The sequence below is a fragment of the Hydractinia symbiolongicarpus genome, chromosome 10, assembly GCF_029227915.1.
Source record: "Hydractinia symbiolongicarpus strain clone_291-10 chromosome 10, HSymV2.1, whole genome shotgun sequence".
Taxonomy (NCBI): Eukaryota; Metazoa; Cnidaria; class Hydrozoa; order Anthoathecata; family Hydractiniidae; genus Hydractinia; species Hydractinia symbiolongicarpus.
Window position 1 is genome coordinate 23,838,749 of NC_079884.1, and position 22,435 is coordinate 23,861,183.

The following is a 22,435-nucleotide window of genomic DNA, read 5'->3' on the forward strand; positions in this document are numbered from 1 at the left end:
AGTCCATCATTTCATTTCTTTGTGCAATGTCATCGCGAGTTAAGTTTTATTATGTACTTTATTTTTTTTGTTGAATAATGACTAAACTTACAGGTAAATTCAAAATACTCAAAATATTTCAGAGTATTGAATAAACTAGAGGTAAAGTTGGTGGTGATCTAGAGTAACCTAACAGCCAATCCAACTTATGATTGCTCAACATTTTTGTCTACGTGTGCTTTTCGTCGGACATGTGTAATTAAGCTCTTTCTCTTTCTCTAATCAACAGACACTCTAACATGCGGATATCTCTGATAAGTGGACAATTTCCTTTTCGCTAGAAATACCTTTGTCTAATTCTCGAAAGAAAACTCTTTAAAAAACAGATACGTAATTAGCGGGGCAGACCCCGAAGGTTTTTATATACGAAATAATCTTCAGTTGTTTTTCAATTAGTAGACAACAAAAAAGGAAGTGAATGAATGAGTAAGTAAGTGAAATATTCGTTGTAATAGTGCACATAATAAATAATGCACCAAATTGATTCAGACTAAAAACAACTGCTTACTTATTCATCAGAATCAAAATCTATCACCACCAAGTCAGTAAATTTTCTTGTTATGATGAAATTAACTGCGGGGATAACTCAGGACAGGGCCATCATCCATATACACACATTTACATGTTAATTAAAAAATTTAACAGCTGGTACAGACAGTTATGTAGCTTATAAATGTATTTTTCTTATGTGTAAATTTGTAGACAAGTGGTGTCTTTATTTTCCTTATCAATGAAGTTAGCATGTATCTACTATTTTGCTTCTTGAAGAGCCTTCCCATGTGATTGTTGTTGTCGTGGGTAATGCACATTGTCTGGTACATAATTTTGTAAACATTCCCCGAAAAAAAATCAGGTGAGTCAATCTTTGCTTAGCCCTTATATAATCGACAATTACCTTTAAAAAATTCAAATTCTTTTTCTAAGAAAGCAAGGCAAATATAGAACATATATATCCATTTCACATGCAATTTAAACTGTTTTTGTTGACTTGACTTCTTTTAGGAAAGTCTATGGTAGACCCCACGTCTCCAATGTTAGTGGACGAACTTATTAGTGTGGTTGTATCCCTAACAGTTTCGTTAATTAAACTAATATTTCCGTCATAGTTTCTGATTGACTAGCAATTAACGACATATTTTCTATCAGAATGATACGTTTAGTAGTAATAAAAACAGCACACGTGACAACGTATGGCTTTGAAATGGCTCGTGTAGCTGTAACGACGGCAACATTGGACTGATACTTAACAGACAGTCAAACCGTAGGCTATTTTAGCGTGATGGGTTGATCTAGTCAATTATTTATAGAAAAATTTTTATAATAAACTTACACACATACAAAATAGGAATTTAAAGAAGAACAAACGATTGATTGCAAGTTTTCTTAAAAATCGTTTATTAAAGTCGGAAGAAAAACCGAAGAAAATGATGTATTTTCAGTAACAGTTTGAGTTCTAGAGATTTCTAAGGTCAATAGAGGTAAATTGGTCGCCGTCGTGCAAGTGTTGACAAAGATTCTGGTCGGTGATGAAACGGACGTTGATGTAAACAATGTACAATAAATAAGCGGGAAAGAACTTAAACACAAAATAAACATTGCCGTTTATGGAGTACAAGTGCACAGACATTTATATGCTAACTGCAGGTCCATCACATGACAGAAATTTACAAGTTGCTACTCGCAGCTCGTTGCTCGCATTGAGCGTTAAACACAATATAATCGTTGAACCTTGGGTGTTTTTGCTATAGCGTAGTAACAACAGGCATTTAACCTGCATGAAACGTTTTACTTTGAAATATGCTTTACACTTGAAATGCTGTATTTGCAACGAAATATATCTATACTAAAGCGCTTTACCTGGAGGTGTTTAAGACGTTTTTTCCAATTAAACGCTGAATTACCCAGCTAGTCTCTATAATAATAGCCATCGTCTGTCTGTCTCTGATGGACCCCCCGCTGAGTAAGAAAATGATGTTACGGAAACACGAATATCAAATGCGATGTATTTTTATCCACTTTGTTGCAACTGGTAAATAAAAGGACGGGCGAACCTGTGGATTTTTCCACGGGCGAACGACTAGTCTCTATAATAATAGCCGTCGTCTGTCTGTCTCTGCGCGGACCCCCGCTGAGTTAGAAAATGATGTTACGGAAACACGAATATCAATTGTGATATATTTTTATCCCCTTTGTTGCAACTGGTAAATAAAAGGACGGGCGAACCTGTGGATTTTTCCCTGGGCAACGACTAGTCTCTATATTAATAACAGCCGCGTTCTGACTATCTGCTTGCAAGAAAAAGGCCATGCTACGGAAACACGAACTACGATATATAAAGAACGGGGGCACTCAGAGATTTATCAGCGGGCTACAGACTAGTTTGTATTATAACACCTGTTGTCTGTCTGCGAGTCAAAAATGGTCGGTATCAGAAGTGATGGGCTAACTACGAATAATTGTTCACGCGCTTACGAATAGTCAGACAATTTGGTGGTAAGCTATATGTCTAGATATAGATAGCTACAGTGGTTGTTATAAATATATACCTAATGCGAAACTACCCACAAACATAAAGTATTTATCTAGTTCCCTGGCCACAATTCTCCTCGATAGGTTGCAGCTCTGGTTTGTTTATTCATCCTTTCGTCCACAAAATCTTCTTATGGATTTTAAGGTGGTGTTAAGACAATCTATGAAAAAATTTGCTATTTCTTCTTGGAAATTCCCGGTCATAGAATAAGTCAAACAAATTAACAAAACAATCAAGATAAATAGAATAACACAGTTTTGGCAATGACCAGGTAAAACCTTTCTGCGACATTTCACCACACTGTATAATCATTCAGCCAGATTTACCGGATTAAGAGCTTAAACCACTGTGCCACGCCGATTGTCCCAGCTAGTATCGTTATTATATTGATATTATTATGAAGGTAAACAATTAATAAGTGATAATATTAACCAGTTGATTATTGCACACTCCGATAATTATCTGGTTGTAATGCCATACAGGTTTAGAATGAACTTTATAACTAGGCACATTAATTCACTCGTCATGCATATCTACCGAATTGGTAACTCTTGTCTAAATCATTAGATATAGATCAGGTGCATAAGAATAAGGGGAAATGTTTTATAAAGTATATATTATTTATAAATTTACAATTTATACACATAGTTTTGTTTTCAGTCAGTTTTCATAGTATATAGGTTTACAGAATCCTCTGATGACAACATTTTGAAATTTTAAGTCACAAGACTAAAAGTTATGGCGATTTGAACAAGTCAGCGAGGAGCGTTTCGAACGAAAACGTTCCCATGGATTGTTGAAAGAGCATTTCTTCAAGTGTTTTAGCTGTTACATGTTTAATTTCTGGCAGTAGCAACAAAAGCTTTCCAAATCGAGCAGGTTGATTGGACTGATAAGCTATCACGTGATCACGTAACATAATTTGCGCCCTGTCTTGACATTTCTCAATATGGTGTGCATCTAATAGTCCATGAACTTCTAAAAAGAAATATATTTATAATTATTTCGTTAAAATAGCTTTAACTTAACGTAGACATCAGGTATTCATCACCACATAAAACTACTGCATTTAATTTGGAGGCTGTTTATACATAACACTATTTATCACAAGCCGTTTCTGTTCGGTCAATGTCTTTCTATTCAGCAGGTATTAAAATGAAAGATAAGAGGTTCTGATTTTTTATAAATAATTATAAAAAATTTATAAATGATTTTTTATAAATCTACACACAAACTGCCAAAACAACAACAATTCTTCAGAAATGTAGTGAAGAAGACATTTAAATGCCATGAAAGATGGGGACAGAGACTTACCTGATTTGAAGAGGACAACGGATTTTAAATAAATAAATTCATCTTCAGAAACTCTTAGATCTTCAAATCGACGGGACAGATCTTCAAATAATTTTAGTTCTTGTGTAACTTTTGCCAGTTTCTTTTCTGGTAACCGTGAACCAACTCGCTTCAGTATATCAGTTGCACTAATATGCAAGCTCCATTGAAATGCGAATAACACATATATCTCCGCCCAAGAACTTTCCAATAACCGGATTTGATCACTGAAAGGTAGTTCCAAAAAAGCTGGTACTGATCGAGCCCATTTTACGGTGTGATAGAGGAGGCGAGACGAAAGGTCAGATACATTTTCTTTAGATTCCTTCAAATTTGAATGGTTGTCTTTTTTAAAACGAACATTCTCTTCTTTATATACTCTTAGCTCTCTAAGTTCTTGTAGTTCCCGCTTTTCTATATACGGTGGAGATTGTACAAGTCTCGTTGGTAAGCTGTGATGGGAGAACATAAATTCAGCTCTGGGATACATAAACGGCAGTCCATGATGGTATCGTGGTTGTGATAAATGAAATTGATTATTTGGTTGCCTTTCTTGCTGGACAGCTAAAATAAAAAAAAAATTATGAGGAAGCAGCAACAATAAAAGGGTTGTATAAAAAGCTTAGAGAGAGAGTAAATACTAACCACGCTTGTTCTGTAACCCTGCCACTTACTGCCGATAACATAGATATGCTCACTATGTTTTATGGCACACAAGAAAACAACTAAAGCTTGTTGATAAAACAGTAGAATAAGAAAGGGAAATGTCTTTTCTTGTTGCGTATAATAGACAAACATGCAGTATCCATGGAACATGTATCCGGCACATGAAAGAAAGACATCACTGCCTTAGCAGATGTCAGCAAAACGTCTAAACAACATTCAGAGAAGGTACAGAAAATCCTTACCATATCTATTCATATTTACTTTTAAGCATTTCTCAAAACGACAGGCTTGACATTGATTTCTTCTCTTTTTGTCAACAATACAATTCTTATTGCCTTTACAACGATATGCCATATTTTTGCGAACTGACCTCATAAAGAATCCGGAACATCCGTCACAAGTGTATTGACCGTAATGACGACCAGATGAGATGTCACCACAAACGCGACATAGAGTCTCGCTGCGAATGTCTTTTTTGTCCAGGCTATCAGTTTCGGTATTTTCATTTAACCATCTGCTAACGTTATTATTGACATCAAATGTTGGACTTGACATGCGGTCATACTCAACAGGATCAGTTTCAACGTCAATCTGTTCAGTTTCTAATAATAAATTAAAATATTTATAGCGTAATGATACGGTTTTAACAACGTTAATGAATTTAAAAGAAAGTAATAGGTAAACCAAACATACCTGTATCCATTCTGTTATCTTCCCTATCCATTCTTTTATCTGTTTCTAAATACTTGATTCAGTTGGTGAAGAGATGCTCCCTTGCTTTTCCAGTAATGTTTTCCAAACTGCACGTGCGGTGAAATAAATGATTTTAGTAGTGTACAACTGGGGCCTGCTTTATATACTGTCAGCAAATCCCTATGTCTTTTACTCACTTTACAATAAAACTATTGAAATTAATTTGAATACAACGTTTTCTTTCTGTTTTCCCTTTCATTAAACTTTATCAAATATTTAATAAATCAGCGATCAAAAATTCATTCATCACGTATTATTTTTCATTCTTATTGTTTTCTTGATTATATCATTTTATTTTTCATACATTAATTACTTATTATAATGGTATTATAATGCTTATAAGGAAAATCTTTTATGAATTTTTCGGAGTTTCCTTTTTTTGAAAAATTGAAACCGCGCGTCTCGTGATTTGTTTACCATTATTTGCTGATCAATTTCATTGTCTAAGTTCTCTGATAATTCGCTCTCTCCATTAAATGTTGCCTGCTTTTTCTTTTACAAAAATCGATTTCAGTTACTAAGACTTAATTTTTTATATTTTTGAGTAAAAATCTTTAACAAGCGACTTCTGTTGTTGTTTGTATTTTTTTTAAAAAATTGTACGAGATTTATTAAAAAAGTTTATAAAATTTAATAAAAAAGTTTAGAAAGTTCCCAGTGCTAAAACGTCTCAGCAATTTCCAAGTGTCATGATCAACGCTACTTTAGTAAGCAGTCTAGAGGCTTCTAGTAAGTTGTAGCTCACTTTCTAGTTCTCAACCCTACATGCTTTGGGGACAGCCCCTCTCTTTTTCATGTTTATTTGATTTTTTATTAATTTGCCTAACTTACATTTAGCTTTGATTTTTTAGAAAATATATTTTGGAAAATATACCAAATTGAACCCATGGCAACGATTAAACTACCATCAATTGAAGATAAATTTTTAACGTTTATGCGGATCTGATTAAGACATTTGCAAAAATGCTGTCATCAGCTTTTTTACCCAACTTTTATTTTAAGGTTTGACCAGCACTTGTGATACGTTTCATGCTGAAAGGACTACAACAATAAAATTGCAGATATTGTTTTTATGGGAGGGGGAGGGACAAAGCCCAATTGGAAAATTGGAATAGGGCTAACAAAATCATGCATTGTTAAAAAAAATTGGTGTAACAGTCAAAAATCAAATATTTTCTAAAGCTTTCCGAAATCACTTAAATGTCGTGTGTACTGGCGACGCAATTTGATTAATACAGCGGTATTTGGTTTTAAAGTGGCTGTATATAATTATCAATTTTTAACAATCTCCTTACCTATACGACAGAAAAAAATCCGTTGTTATTATGCTTCGTAAGTATTTTTAAATTCTCTGACGCAAATAATTTGTGTTTTTTATCTTTCTCAAAAATAATTTCAAAACTTTACCTGATAAGCATTTATATCCACCTTTTCGTCTGATAACTGGCATGAATGTGTTGGCAGACGTGATAATAGAGACCTTGCGAAACAAGGACAGGACTGACCACGCCGGAGAAGTTATTATTAAATGGTCATTGTGTATGCACAGATATAGGTGAACTCCCAAAACAAGGTCTCCGTTTTCCACGTAAAAGAAAGGTAGTGGGTAGGTCATTTTTCTGGAAACATAAAAAATGTTATACGGAAATACTATCAATAACAAACTCCGAACAGCGTAATAATTCTTTTCATTCTTTTGTTCTTTTTTTTTTTGGGGGGGGGGGGGGGGAGTTGAGTATTCAACGACTTTTTGTCGGTTTTCATTAAAAGAGCTATATTTTTTTTTACGTCGTCTCTTTCGTCCAATTTTGTGGAATTAATTTTCGGTCTGTTTTGGCAAAAAATAAATTGCGCGTTGCGGAAAATATGCTATTCATGACCAATATATATATTCATAACAGACATGTAACATATGCGTATTCGATAAAGCAACTTTGTATAAATGTTGTTGGATAGCGATCCCAGGTATTAATACTGAACTGATGTAAAATGTATTTCTAAGAAAAGAAACCGAAAACGTTTTTTTTTTTATTTTTTAATGGAACAGACTTTCATAATAACTAAGTAATTTTTGGAAAATGTACAAAACTTTCAACCGACACAATGTTAATTATCTACAGTAAAATAGGTGTAAGATCTATGACATCTTAGTAGCAACAACTCTAACGCATCATTCCAGCTCATGTTAGTATTTAGCATACCTACCTCGGATATCGTTAACACTAACACAAAAACTATAACAATGGATAGAATCCAGGTAACAATCTCTAATAGCCGCATTCTGATTGTTTGTCGGTCAAAACAGAGTCATGCTAAACCACGCACAAAATCTTCCAGCTACAAATAACAAATGCAATATATTTTTATCGACTTTGCCGATTAAAAAATCCCCTTGAGTTTCCCACGACTGTTCTAAAATAGTTTTAACGACTAGTCTACAATAACTGTTTAGTGTTTACTTTAATGTACTTAAATGTAGCGTAACAGATTGATTCAGTGCATTAGAAAACTACAACTAGCTTTTCGGGCAGTCTATCAAGTTAGATCAATATTTTAAGCAGCAAATTGCGGCTAGTAATTTAATAATACGCAGTCAGAAGAATATTAACCTTAATCCTATTTTACCTTTAGTCACTTTTTATTGACTCGTAGGTTAATAAACGATTACCCCGGGCTGTACCGCAAAATATCGCCCGAGGTATATGGCCTGAAAAAACTTTGGCAAAGGATCTACTTACTGAGAATCTTATCGTCGAAATTTTCTTTAAAAAAATTATTGTGTTATATATTGTCGCAGAGGTATTTCATAATACCAAAATTCCACGTATTGTACCTGGTCAAATTTTATAAAAACAATTCCGATATAGCAATCACTACACTTGTAAATTAATGAAAAAAGTGTTATTACGATTGTTTTGACTATTTTTTGTGGCAATTTTTCAAGCGCAACATTCAGACAGATTGGATGTTATTGCTGACAAGTGTGAAATAGAAAAAAAAAATGAATAAATAAATCTTTGTCTGTAGATTTAAAGCAACGATTGGTTGGGCTATTTTTTTATAGATAATCTATACAGGACAGATGATATATCGCTATTCCTTTTTAAATAAAATTTCATTAACCCTTTTTTATCCTATTCAAAAGTTCAGAAGGAAATAGACTAGTTCGTCTTCCATATTAATAGAAAGATTGAAAAGAATTTCAAATTCCTATCTATCTAATACAATGGAATATAAAACTTCAAGGCGACGGATTACTACGATGAAAAGAGTTATCTTTTATGTGCTGTGATAAATAAGCATCTATCTATTCTGTTCAAAAACCTTTTAAAATCACATTAAAAACATTATGAAGTACTATAAACATGGAACCACCTGCCAGCTATATATTTTCTATTTACTTCAACAAAACATTGATATGCTTTTGTGCAACTAGCCGTGATATTTCATCTCGCATTAATATCAAGAATAGAAAGCATTGATTCAAATTCCTCAACAGGAACCGGTTTAAATTACTTTAAAATTTTATTTTCACTAAATAATAGTGAAGATAATATAGTTAACAATGTTTCTTATCTGTTGTTTTTGTGTTGTTTTGTTTTTTTCTTTTTACCAAGTATATTTTGTAGCTTTAGTAATATTTCAAATGGTTGCGAAACATTTTTCCTAGATAATGAACATGGCACGTGCGGTTGTACAATGCAACTCGCGACTAAAAAACTCTTTTCTAAAAATAATTTTTAAGGATTTTTTTAATACCACTTGATAATGTTTATTACTTATCAGTTTAATAAAAATATAAAAGAAAAAAAAACTTGAAACTAAAAACAATCTTGGTTCTTTCCTGATAAAATCTATGCTAGCACTAAAATTGTCAGGGTAATTTTTCTGCTCTACAGTTTCGGACGTAATTTATTTCAAAATAAGGCAAAATAAGGCACAGTTCGTCCCACAAGCAATTAAAAACATGGTTTCTTTAAAACACACACGCAGTACGAACTTGTTAACGTTGATTGTCATTGGTCACAAAAAAACTTACATCTTAGGTTATTTGGTAAGATCTAGAAACCTTCACAATGCATATATTTTCTTAGGTTAACATTCTCCAATTTTCCTGCTACTAGCAGACCTTTGCGTTGATTGTTCCGTAATAGGAACATTGCAGAAGCACAATTTTCAAGGCTGTTTAGCTGGTCCAAATCTAAATCTGAAAGAATGGGAACTGGAGAACGTATATTTTAAAAGGAATAATATTCAAACAATTAGCAAACAAAAATTCTTCCCATCTGTAGATTTAACCACTGTAACACCTTCATATGTGTAAAGCAGAGTTATTACTTTGTTGTAGATTATAATTTTCAAGTACTCATAAAACAGCAACATCGAGAAGTAAGATACTAAACCAAAATAGAAATTTGAAAGCTCTTGCCTTAAATGTTAGATAGTTAATGACTGCTTATGCTGGAATGTTCGGAGAATAAAAACGCCCTCCAGCAATAATACAGTAGACATCGCATTGCCACAAAAATTGGCACAAATGATTTTAGAAGAATTTGGAAATCGTCATCCATTCTAAAATAACATCATCATATGTTTCCGAACTCAAAAACATGCCTCAACAGTTAAACTTTCGGACTAAGAAAAACATAACAAAATTTTTTAGCCGATATTATTTCCGATCACCTGTTAACGATTAAACAACGTGACAACAGACGCGATCTCACCCCAAAATTTTTTAACTATCCTGAAGCTAACTAAAAATGATGAAAAGTCACCAAATGCCAACCCCTAAAACAATAGGGTTAAAAAAATAGCTGAAGCATCCTTCCATGTAGGTATAAGGATAGTTGAACACAGTGAAATAAAATGTAAGAATTTCGTATACATTGTTTATGTTTGTCTAACAACCGGATCTTTTTTACCGATTTCACTTTTGGCGAGTATACTTTATTACCTTCTGTGGAACAAATAGTAACGTGCAACCCAAAGCGCATTCAATATTCGTATTTCAATTAAATTCTTGTTTTATATCTGTTGCGAAAATACGCAGTCCTTTCATAATAATGATAGTCGGTGGATCGTGGATAAGTCCACGAATTCTTATTTACCGCTTTTCATGTGTCTTGCTACAGTCGTTATCATTTTGCGTGACAGACAGATGTATACGGGTAATATATTATAGACTATTCTAGCATGGGGAACAATCCATGGGCTAACGACCTCGCCATCAACTATTTCGCGAACATGTTATGAAATTACTCTACGGTATTCATGGCCCCTAGAAAAATACACTTATAGTCACGGTGGTAATATAAACTACACGATTTTTTTAATGTATAGTTTATCGACAGTAGTGTTACGTCACTTTCTCGTAAAATTCCTATATTTAACAATAATTTGCGCATTTTTACCGCCTAATTCAGGTTAAGAAGAGGTTTCTCTTGTAACTAGTTTTTAGGAAACAACTCACGATTAAAATATTCTATTTGAAAAATAATTTTAAAGGACGTTATTTCAACATCACCTAATAATATTTATTACTTATCAAGTCAGTAAAAAAAGAAAAATTAAAACTTAAAACTATAAACAATTTTGGTTAGCTAGCGCCATAATTGTCAAGATATTTTTTTGCTATACCGTTTCAGACGTGATGTATTTCAAAATAGGGCGAAATTTCAGAGTTTGTCCCACAAGCAATTAAAAACACTGTTTCTATAAAACACATACCCAATACGAACTTGTTAACGTTGACGTGTCATTAGTCACAAAATTTTGGTGTCACCTAATATCTTCACAATATCCACAATGCATAGAATTTGTTAGGTTAACATTCTCCAGTCCTTTTGCCCTTCGGAATATTACAGAAACACAATTTTTAACGCTGTTTAGCTACTCTACATCTGAAACCGAAAGATTGGTAACTGAAGAACGTATATTTTAATATCTTTATCTGTAGATTTGACCACTGTGACACAAACAGTGAATTCCCGAAAATATTATCTTCATGCACGTAAAGCAGAGTTATTACTTTACTGTGAATTATAATCTCTAAGAAGTCTAGAGTAACATTGAGAAGTAAGCTACTAAGCAAACTTAAAAATTTGGAAGCTCTTATCTCAAATGTTAGATAATGATTGTTGAGGTCGGGATGGTGTATTTGAAAAGCCTTCCAAAAATGATGAGGTAGACATCGTATCGCCACAAAAATTGCCACCAATGTTTGTTAGAACATTGGAACACAATTAACAATTCATTCCAAATAAAAACATCAACATATGTTTCCGAACCCAGAAACATTCTTAAACGGTTAAACGCAAACTATGGAATAAGAAAAACAATTTACCCGATTTTTTTCCCGACTACCTGTTAACCGATGAGTTACCATGACAACAGACGCGATGTCACGCCAAAAAATGTTTTGACCATCCTGAAGGTAATTAACATGTTGAAAAGTCATCAAATGGCAACCCTAAAACAATGTTTCAGAAGAATAGGATTGGAGAAAATTGCCAAAGCATCCTTCCGTATATGTATATGGATAGCTGACTATAGTGTAATAAAATGTAAGAATTTCGTCAACATTGTTTATGTTTCTCTCACAAACTCAATTTTTTTATTCCTTGACAAAGAAAGTTTCTTGCAGAAATCTGTTTTTGTGACCAGTAAAGCTTGCTATTACAGCCCCAAAACGTTTTTCTTCATATGTTTCACATACTTGTTCATATATCAGAAATCAGATATCGTTTTCCAGGTCTAAAATACATTTGAGAAGATACTGTATTAACTTTTAAAAAACAAAAGTTAGCATGCGTGTCCATTCAATACAGTGAAACCTTCTTATAGCGGACATCCTTTTTAACATTGGACACTTTTCTTAGGAACGGATAAAACGACGGTCAAACTCTCATAACAAAACCTCCATGTAGCGGACACTTTATATAACGGACATCATTTCAAGGTCCCAATTGACATTACCCCCTAGAACTTACCTCTCTACAGCGGGAAGGCTTAACGATGCGTCATACAAAACAAATTTTTGCAAAGAATTGTTTATATTTACTTAAGTCAGTGTTTTACATTATTATTTGAAAAAGAAGAAGTTGCTTCAGAAGACGACGAAGAAGAGAACATTCCTCAGCAACTTTCTCCATCAAAAGCGTTGCAACATTTGGGCGAATTGCTAAACTTTTTAATGAATCAAAATGTCTCAATATTTTTTGTCAAGTCTTGAGCTTGTTTTAGTTTTGAAAGAAAGGTAGCATAACTTCAATATATTGTCTTCACTGTCTTTCCTCTAATTTTAGGAAGAACCTCTATGTAGCGGAAACCTCTCTATAGTGGACATTTTTTGAGGTCCCGATGGTGTCCACTATAAACGAGGTTTCACTGTATTCATATTTCAATTAAGTTCTTGTTTTATATCTGCTGTGAAAATACGCAGTCATTTAGAAAATGATAGTTAACACAGCTAGTTGGTGGCCGTAGATAAATCCGCGGGTTCGTCAGTTCTTTATTCAGCGCTTTCTGTGTATTTCGCAACTACTGTTATCATTTTGCATGGCGGATACGAGTATTATAACATAGGCTAGTCGTTAGCCAGTGGAAGTCGTAATTATTTTCGCAAACTTGTTGTGAAATTACTACACATTTTTCTTTTTTTAATGTATAGTTTATGGGAAGTAGTGTTACGCCACTTTCTCGTAAATATATTTAACAATAATTTGCGCATTTTTACCGCCTGATTGAGGTTAAGAAAGTGGCTCCTCTTGGAAAGAGCTTTTAGAAAACTAAATTGACATTTTCTTACACTGTTTGTTCAGTTAAAAACATAATAGGAACAATTTCAACAAAAAAATAAGTACATATTCAGACAAAATTTATTGTTGTTATAAGAAATGTGAATGGTTAAAGATGAAACAAATTTAATATTTTAAATAAATTCTAAGTTCATGTTTATAACAAAAAAAATCACTTACAAAATCTTCTTAAAACTCAGTGTTCTTTCTTATTATCATATAACTTGTTTTTGTTAATTTCTTTAAAAAAGCGCGAGAATATTAGAAGTTTTTAATGAAATAGACAACGTAATATTATTTGTCCGTAACTTTGACCGTTCACCGTTTTATAGAAATAAACTGCGAGGGAATAACAAAAGTTAACTACCCGTTGTATAATTGTTGTATACGAAGTTTTAAATTCAACAAAAGCTTTCTTAAAAACAAATATTAATCGCATTTCGTGTTAGCGCTACTTCTTTCTTGCGCTCAAACAGACAGAATGCGGGTAATATCATGCGTCGAAACGCGGGGTGAGCCACAAGTCAATGTGTGACCCAGCGTTGAACACTCTATGGAGCGTTTAATAACAGTCGTAAACTGTGCCACACGATCAGGCGAAGCGCTTTAGTACAGGTATACAGTATGTCGAAAATCAAAGTAAGTGCATACACCATTATAGTGTTGCGACTGTAACATATTTTTTTTAAAAACACTTTTACCGCAACGTTAGAAAATAAAAACAGAGTTCACAAGCCGTTGTTACCCCGTCATAGCAAAAAACAATCGTCGGAATAAGATTTTGTGAAAGTTAAAAAATTAATCGTGACACCAGGCTTAGTACAATTAAGTGTTGTCGCACAGGCGAATAGGGATACCCTTTTGAAAAACACTTCATTGTAGCCTCTTTTTAAATAAAAACACAAGAAACAGTCCATTGTTAACACATGACTGAGCGGTTAGTATAGTTAAACAGAGTTGAACGGGCATATACGCATAATACCCTTTTCCAAAAAAATAAAAAAAATAACCCAATTTCGGTTTAAATAAAAATACAGGAAAGAGCTTGCCGTTACCGCGTCCAGCTAAAAATATCACATAGCCATTTAATTTTGTAGAATAAGTTTTCATGACAGTAATGAAAGGTGTAGCTACCTAACTGCATTTAACGCATAAGAATTTTGTTGTAGCTAGCTAAAAACTGCATTTGGCTACTTTTACTATTGCCAGAGAGAGCTATGAAGAGCTAGCCACAACCAAAACATAAAAATAAATACTGATATACCAAACCTGAATAAAAACATCAAAAGAATAGGAATAAATAAGGCTAATTATAGCATCCTCGCAGATTGCTGCCTTGAAATCTACGTTCCTAGCTGAAAATTTGAAAATTGGTTTGTTTAAGATTTATATATTGCTAGAAAACGTGACAATATATTCATCTTAACATGTGAAAAATCAAAATAAACATTCCTACAGATACAACGTATTTAAAAGAGAAAAGGTCAAAAGGAGACTTACGAACCAGACAACATCGCCTTCAAACCAAAATGGCCTGGAACCATGTTTCCATTGTTTATCCGATTCTGGCGTGATTCCGAAATTATTCCGCAATTAAGCTGCGTCTCCAACCGAAAAATTGGGCCCTGCGATAATTTTCCTAAAAAAAGCTGCGCGCAACCATTTTGAACAAAATACGGCTATTGTTATACAGACTAGTCGTAAACTTGTGGAAAAGTCTGCGGGTCGCCTGTCCTTTGTATGTCGCATTTCGTGTTTCCATAACAGGACGCGTCTTTCGCGGGCTGACAGACAGACGGAATACGGCTATTATTGAAGAGACTAGCCGTTAACCCGTGGAAAAATCCACGCGGTCCCGTCCTTTTTATACCGCATTTCGTATGCCTCGCTACTTAAGGTGTCATCTTGCGCAGAGACAGACAAACGACGGCTATTATTAAAGAGATATTCGTTAGCCCGTGGAAAAGTCCACGGGGTTGCCCGTCCTTTATACATCACATTTCGTGTCTCAGACAGAATACGGCTATTATTAAAGAGATTTCGAAGAAGTTTTTTTCACACTATAGACAAGGGTGGAAAGAGTGGCTATCATTTTTTAAAAATTAAAATTGTATAAACAATATGCAGACGCTATTTACGCAGAAAGAAAGAAGTTGTGATAAAATCAGAGCGTTGCCACATACAGATTTGAATGGCTACCTTGGTATTGTTGTGGTTACCTAGAAGTGCGTGCATTGTGCATAGCCAAATAGAAAACGGTTACACCAAGTCAATAAACTGACTAACTCAACGCGCATTTTCTGCAAAGCGGGACAATAGTCAGGAAATACTGCGTTCCTCTTTGGTGTATTGCTAAGATTATGGATTTTTTTTCAGAAGAATTAAATGTTATGTTTATAGCAGATATATCAATAAAAATCTTAAACAAACAAAAAATTTAATCAGATTCGTAAAAACTAATGCGTCTTTAGGTTTATAGTTCACTATTATTAAAAAGAATTCTGTTCTTTTTAAGCAAAACCAGCCTCTTAGAGAGTGAGGTGTGTGTGTGGGGGGATAAGGTTTAGTAAATTTGTCTTTACTGTACTTGCACGACTTTAGTAGCTCAAATAGGAGCTTTGAATGCACTAAGACCCCCTTCCCAGGACTCTCGTTGATATCAGTACCAATAGGAGCTGAAAATGCTATCCTGAGTAAAAGAAATGAGCAACATGACGATCACGATCGCTATGGATTTAGACTCGTGGTGTTCAAAAGAGCAAAAACAACAAACTTAGCAATATCATTAAGAATTTATCGGTCCATCATGACACTTCTGCTTCACCAACACAAGAATACAAAAAAGAGGAAAATAATAATGTTTTGAAACAGCTACATAACCAAACAAAGTTCACCAGTAGTCCGGCTTCAGAAATTTTAAAAGTAAAGATTACAAAGATTTAAACAAAATTGCAGAGTTTGGTATTCAATCTTGGGAAATCTTGGAAAGGCAACGAGTAGCATGTTTAAGAGTCTAGGCTTTGGTTACCTTCTTTGATATGCAACGCTAACTTTCCACATTAGCACACTCATGACTGTTTTTAATTTGTTTTCATAAACTAGTTAATGTTACTCCTTTTTCCAGCCGATTTAAATATAAATTCTGAAATGTGTTTTATTTGAAATAAGGTCTCGGCACATTTAGCGCATAAGAAAACGTTCATCAGCTGCAATAACGTAAGACAAAAAATGTTTTTGTTTTACTCTTCTCGAAAAATCAATTAATGTCCATGGCATTTTTTCCAGGTCACTGTTATTGTGTATCCCACTATCGCAATTACGCCATGGCTCCACAATGTCGACTAACAGAATTTCATATTTGGTATTGCACATCGCCAGCAAAATCAAGCTAAAAGTTTTTTTGATAATTAAAGCACAAGGACTACTGTTGTTGAAAGCTTGCATAATAATATGTTTGCTTTAAATGGCTCCGAGGTTCGTGAAATTCGTAATAAATTTTTATCCATTTTCTTTTGCTTGAGGGTGGAGATCTTTTGCGCACAAAACTTCCCACAAGACTTGACTATTCTCACGAATGTTACTAGAAACCGTTGTGGGATCTACACAATAGCTGGATAAAATGGTGAATTAACCATCCTCAGGTGCCATATACCGTAAGGTAATAACAACTTGTTTAGAAAGTGATGTTGTTGGACGTTCTCTAGATGACTTATCAATGAATCAATCTAGTGAAGTACCTCCTCGAATTCCATCGGAGACAAACGAAAAACGAGACATTGGATCACCACTATTTTTCTATTTGAGTAAAAAACCGATTGTTATAGCAGCTATGTTTGTTTACCTTTTATTTACTCTTTCGCAAAATTTTAAAATTGGATTAAAAAAGATTTTCCGCTCATTGACAGACACCCGCCGCTCACTCAGTTTTTATTTAATGGAAAACAGCCTTAATGCAGTTGGCCGGGATTTAACTTTTTAACCTCTTTCATATGAAACCAATTTATCAGGATTACTCATCGTTACACACCTTTATTTAATGAAGCAAACTTAGCTATTTATTTTGTGTACCCAACAAACGGGAGGAATAATTCCTGGACAATGTCGCGTAGTGGAAATGTTTTTATATGCTTGCTGTCAAGCAGCCATATTGCTTATAATTTTAAGAAGAATTTAAAATCTCTTGACAATACGTGCTCACAAGCTTGGGCGATAAGCGTGGGTTATAATAACAAGAACTCCAACCAAATTAGGTGCCATGGAAACTGCATCAGAAATAGTTTAAAATTTCATTAATTTCCGCTAATTTATGTCCATCAAGATTCTCTAAAGAACGCGATTTTGCGCATTTGAACATGGCATACCAAAATAAATTTTTATTTTGGAAATTCATAATGAATGTAAATGAAAGTGATTACTGGAAACTGTTCTGTGTTTTAACTGCACGCTACTGTACACGTGGCCACTACTTCTAGGGACATGTTACCACACGTTAGTGTCTAGTTTACATAAAACATTATATGTACCATATATAGTTGTTATGTGTTAAGGTCACAAGGCCAAAAAACCTTTTTAACCTTTTGTGTTTGGAAAACTCAGAGCTAGTTCATAATGTCATGTAGATGCATAATTAGTGGAACTTCGAAGTCCAAAATCTTGAGAATCAATGAAGATTTTTTAAAAAATTATGCATATTTCTAAACAAATTCTTTCATATGAGATTGACTTTTTTTTAGGGAGCATTAATAATAAAATTAAAACTTTTTATAGTTACGTAGGCAACTTAATATAAATATTTCTTGTTGTATTTTTTACGTTGTGTGAGCAACCTTGTAGAATGCTTTGTTGCAGTTTTATATTAGTTTGCCTTTTCAGGGTTCTTATTGTTCTAGATTTTCATTGATCGAATATGAAACTAAAAAATGTCAATTTTCAAGTAAAATAAATAATAAACAAAATTTCAAGAATACTGTTCAGTTGTTTTTCTAGATACATGCAGTAATGATAACATTACTAATGGACTAACGTCATTTGAAGGGTGACATGTGAAGTCGTCAAAAACTTCATCACCATCCCACAATCATCTAAACTGCATTTGGGATGTGTCTCCCTCCTGTGATATTGGTTTAATGACTTTAGAATTGCTAGAAAATTGATTCATCCCTAAGTAAATGTGTTTATCGATGCATTTGTTATTAGCTAATGTGTAATTTTAATTTCAAAACAAACAAGCAAACGTTTCTAGACACCTCTACAGAAAAATTTTCGAAGCTACACGGTGTATATAGAACGAAATATTACGAACACACACGGATGAATTCCGGTATCAAAATTCCAGCATTATATATACCATGCAAGCAAGCAAAATAACGAAACTTAATTCGTGGATAAGTTATTCTTGTTTCATGCCCACGCGATAGCTACTCGCAAATGTTCAAACTTTCATATATTGGCCAAAAGAAAATAATTTTCTCACATTTTATCTAATGTGCTTGAACAACACGGAAAAATATTCTCTAAAAATCTCGGCAATTTAATCAAGTTAGCAAGCGACTAAAGTCTAGAAAATAAAACCGTTATTCCTACTAAAAAAGTGGCGGTAGTAAACTGACACTAACAATTTAAATAACAATTTTTTTTATTGACGATTATATATCGGTATTTCGACTTTGTTGCAGTGACACCTGTAGTCTGGTGTCTAACGGTTTTATAAAAAAAGTAGAAGAAGCACATGTGAGATATTCTTATTTGACTTCGTATTTTAAGTAGGTTTTATAGAGTATTTTCCGTGCAAATGCTTTAATTTTGCATTGAGGAATAATTGATATGCACCCCTATTTTTGTATATATAAAGTATAAACAACAGACCACAGAAGTCAAATAAATCCATTAAATAATAAAATATTCGTTTAAAGTTGGTGAAACTACTTTTAAAAAGGTAAATATAATTATAAAATAATTTTAATTCCTTTCGAATTCCAAATATGCTGCATAAATTTTAATAATAAAATTTTTCCCCATATGGTCCTGCTTTTTTACCTACAAAAACGTCTGCAAATGTACTAAAATCTGAGAATTGTATTGTAAACTAACTATCTTGGGGTGAAACAATAGGAAATTGTGGGAAATAGAAATATGGATATTTTAAGGGAAGCCATTATAGTGGCTTTATCCATTTAAATAATATGTCATTGCGATGCGACATGGTTCCTTACTCTTTTCTTGAGAAAACTTGAATTCTGGTGCACTATTTAATTGGCTTTCAAAGAATTACTTTGCTCATCTTAGTAAATTGATAAATGGGATTGGTAGGGGCTAAAAGTTGTGATGAAGGTAGAAGAAATTCAAAGAGTAATAACCTAAAGATTTTTTAGTAGCGTATAGCACCACTATGGAAAATGTACAAGAAGGATTGGTATTAAGGCAAATGCGAGGCTGGTACGTAGCCATCTTATAGAATGCATCTTTGATTTTCCTCGATAATTAAGAAAGTAATTATATACTCTACTAAATCTATGAGAAAACTACCAAATCTGAAAAAATCTTAGCATTACGTGACAATAAATGCATGCTTATGGCTATTTCAGTGGAAAGGCCTTACTAGCCGTAATTAATACTCGTTTGTTGGGAGTTTATATTTTTTGTATTTGGTTACTTTATCGACATCTCCTTCAAATAGGAAATTAAAAATTGCCAAGAATATTTCATTCAAGAAATAAGAACCACTGTTACTACGGTGTTTGGGATAAAACGTCCTCTGGATATCTTTAATTGAGTTTGTTGCATGTTTTATACGGAACCAAAGTGTAGTGTTGTTTAACGCTATGTCACCACGCTCAATAAACGTTCGAGGAACGTCATCTTCCAATCTGAATTTTTTCTTCATGAAAAATTGATTTTTCTATCTCTACATGCATTTACTTTTAGCATAAAGCATGTGCAAGCTGTCCTGTCTCCCATTGCCCTTTTAAAAAATATAATTATCAATATTTAATATTTAGACGTATATGTAAACCTAACTAGATATCCGACTAACTATTACTTGATTAGAATTAATTTCCAACAGAAAAAACAACTATTGTTACAAATGTCAATTTTCATCCAAGCAACGCATTTGCAATTATAACATGGCGGTTTCACTTGTACCGTTATGTAAGAAAAGGATGCGAACGTGGGCTTCTGATTACAAAATCAACCAATCCCTGATTTAAAAATAGAAAATTATAATAGATAGGCTTGGTGATTACTCAAAAGGGTCTAATTAAGCTGTCAAGTTCTTAATTAGAATACGGTTTGGCATTTATGTGAGGGAGAGGAAAATAACAATTTAGTTAAGCAGGAAATAGATGTGAGTTTTACAAAAATTTCCTTAACCCTCTTGAAACAAACAAACATAATTAGATGATTAATTGAAGTCAACAATATTAATTATACTCGAGTTAATTGCAGGGGAAACTGGAATTAGCTTGGTTACACTTTTAAAGGGTTGCCGCCATTTTTATTGCCAGCAATTAAACCACAAGTTATCACAAAATATTTTATTTAAAGATTCATTTTTTATATCCTCATTACAATCCATCACTCAATTTATGATAAAAATGTATCTTACGCGAAGGAAAAAAAACGATCTCAACTATCTATAACTCATTAAAATAAGAAGTTATGACTGACAACTTAATTGTAACAATTATCGTTCTTGTTGTACAACTTCAAAGGTTTCAACTGAGGGTTTATGTAGATTTTTTTTTTCACGTTGTGCTTACTAATACACTTTTTCCGTTGCATACCTTAATATTCTTCTAAAGGAGGCCATTACGTTAAAAAATGCTTCTTCAGCTTTGGTCTGACAATTTTTGCGTCACAAATAGCTATTGGATTGTAAACATACCAAACTTTTTCTATTGTTGCAAGAAAACACTATTTTGTTTATTTTTGTTTTCATTATTAATTAGCACATTTCTACACTTCGATATTACATCAAGATTCTTCTGAAAATTTTAAAATAATTAAAAAAAATAAAAATAAATATCTTAAGTATATATCAAAAACATTATAGTGTAAGTTAAAAAAATTAGTATAAGACAAGCGACAAGTAGCAAAAATTATAAGACAAGCGACAATCAGAAAAGTCACACTCACAGAAGCGACAACAACTAAAAGTCGATACAAGACAAGCGACAACCAGTAAAAATCAATATAAGACAAGCGACAATCAGTAAAAGTTACTATCACAGAAGCGACAACAATTAAAAATTATTATAAGACAAGCAACAAGCAGTGAAAATATGTATAAGACGTGCGACAACACCATAAGAACAATATACGACGAAGAACAAGCAGTAAAAATCAGTATAAGAAAAAATGTGTAAGTTTACGGATCCAGCCAAGCCATGTGAGAGAAGTTGGGTAGGCAATCCCAGTGTACTTGGTGCATACATTCAAAACACATGATAAACATTTATAATAGTGTTCCAAAAGCTGAAGTGGGTACGTATAAATATTGAAAATAATAAAAATTTGTATGAAATGTAATTTAAATCAATGTTTGAGCATAAGTATCTTGGAGAAAAAAAGGCGAAAGCTTACATGAACTTGTCAAAAAATAGTCGGGTTTTTTTTTCTCGTATGAAATGTTGTTTCTTTAAGAATTAAACGTGGCAATCAAACAATCAAGCAATTTTTTCTTATATTGTTTGTTTTCTTAAAATTGTTTTAATAAAAAAGTGTAATTGATTTTGCAGTTGCTAAATAACATATAAAATCTGACATATAAATATTTTTCAACACTTTTAAAATTATTTAAAATCTTAAAAATTGGTTATAAATACCGTATGAAAAAGGCAGAAAAAAGGATAGGATTTCAATGGAAGTCCAAGGCTTTCTTGGGCTTGTTCAGCACCAGCGCAGGCGTTTAAAGCACCAGTACACTAATCACGGTTAAATAAAAAAAATTCTAAACTATGTTGATACAAATGCATCAAAAAAATTATTTCACAACACATGTTTAAACAAGTCTTTTTTTTTTGTCTTTACAGTGCATGTTAGATAATCTTCGTGCAATAACTCTAAGCAGTTTGTAGAATAAATTGCCTTCATGCGGAAAAAAACAATAAATATTATGCAGCATGTTCGCACAGATGACACCTGTTTTGGAGATTTAAACAAAACGTAAAATCGCGTAAAAATGTGTCATATTCCGCATAATTTTTGTTGCCTCATTTTTTGTAGGAAGGATGTTGCTAACAAACAGGTCCACTGTGCTTGATTCGTAGCAACATATTTCTTATGTGGTGTGTCAATGCAGATTTAGTATAATAAAAAG

General features: G+C 33.2%; 1 protein-coding gene across 1 annotated transcript; it reads right to left on the reverse strand.

Annotated features, from left to right (window-relative positions):
• Positions 1 to 1,606: 1,606 nt before the first annotated feature.
• Positions 1,607 to 5,402, reverse strand: LOC130613068 (photoreceptor-specific nuclear receptor-like). Its single transcript, XM_057434384.1, has 4 exons — positions 5,261 to 5,402; positions 4,810 to 5,169; positions 3,884 to 4,465; positions 1,607 to 3,547 (listed from the first exon to the last, which is right to left on the reverse strand). The coding sequence occupies exons 1-4, from the start codon at positions 5,289 to 5,291 to the stop codon at positions 3,306 to 3,308; spliced, it is 1,215 nt and encodes a 404-aa protein (XP_057290367.1). The 5' UTR covers positions 5,292 to 5,402; the 3' UTR covers positions 1,607 to 3,305.
• Positions 5,403 to 22,435: the final 17,033 nt, after the last annotated feature.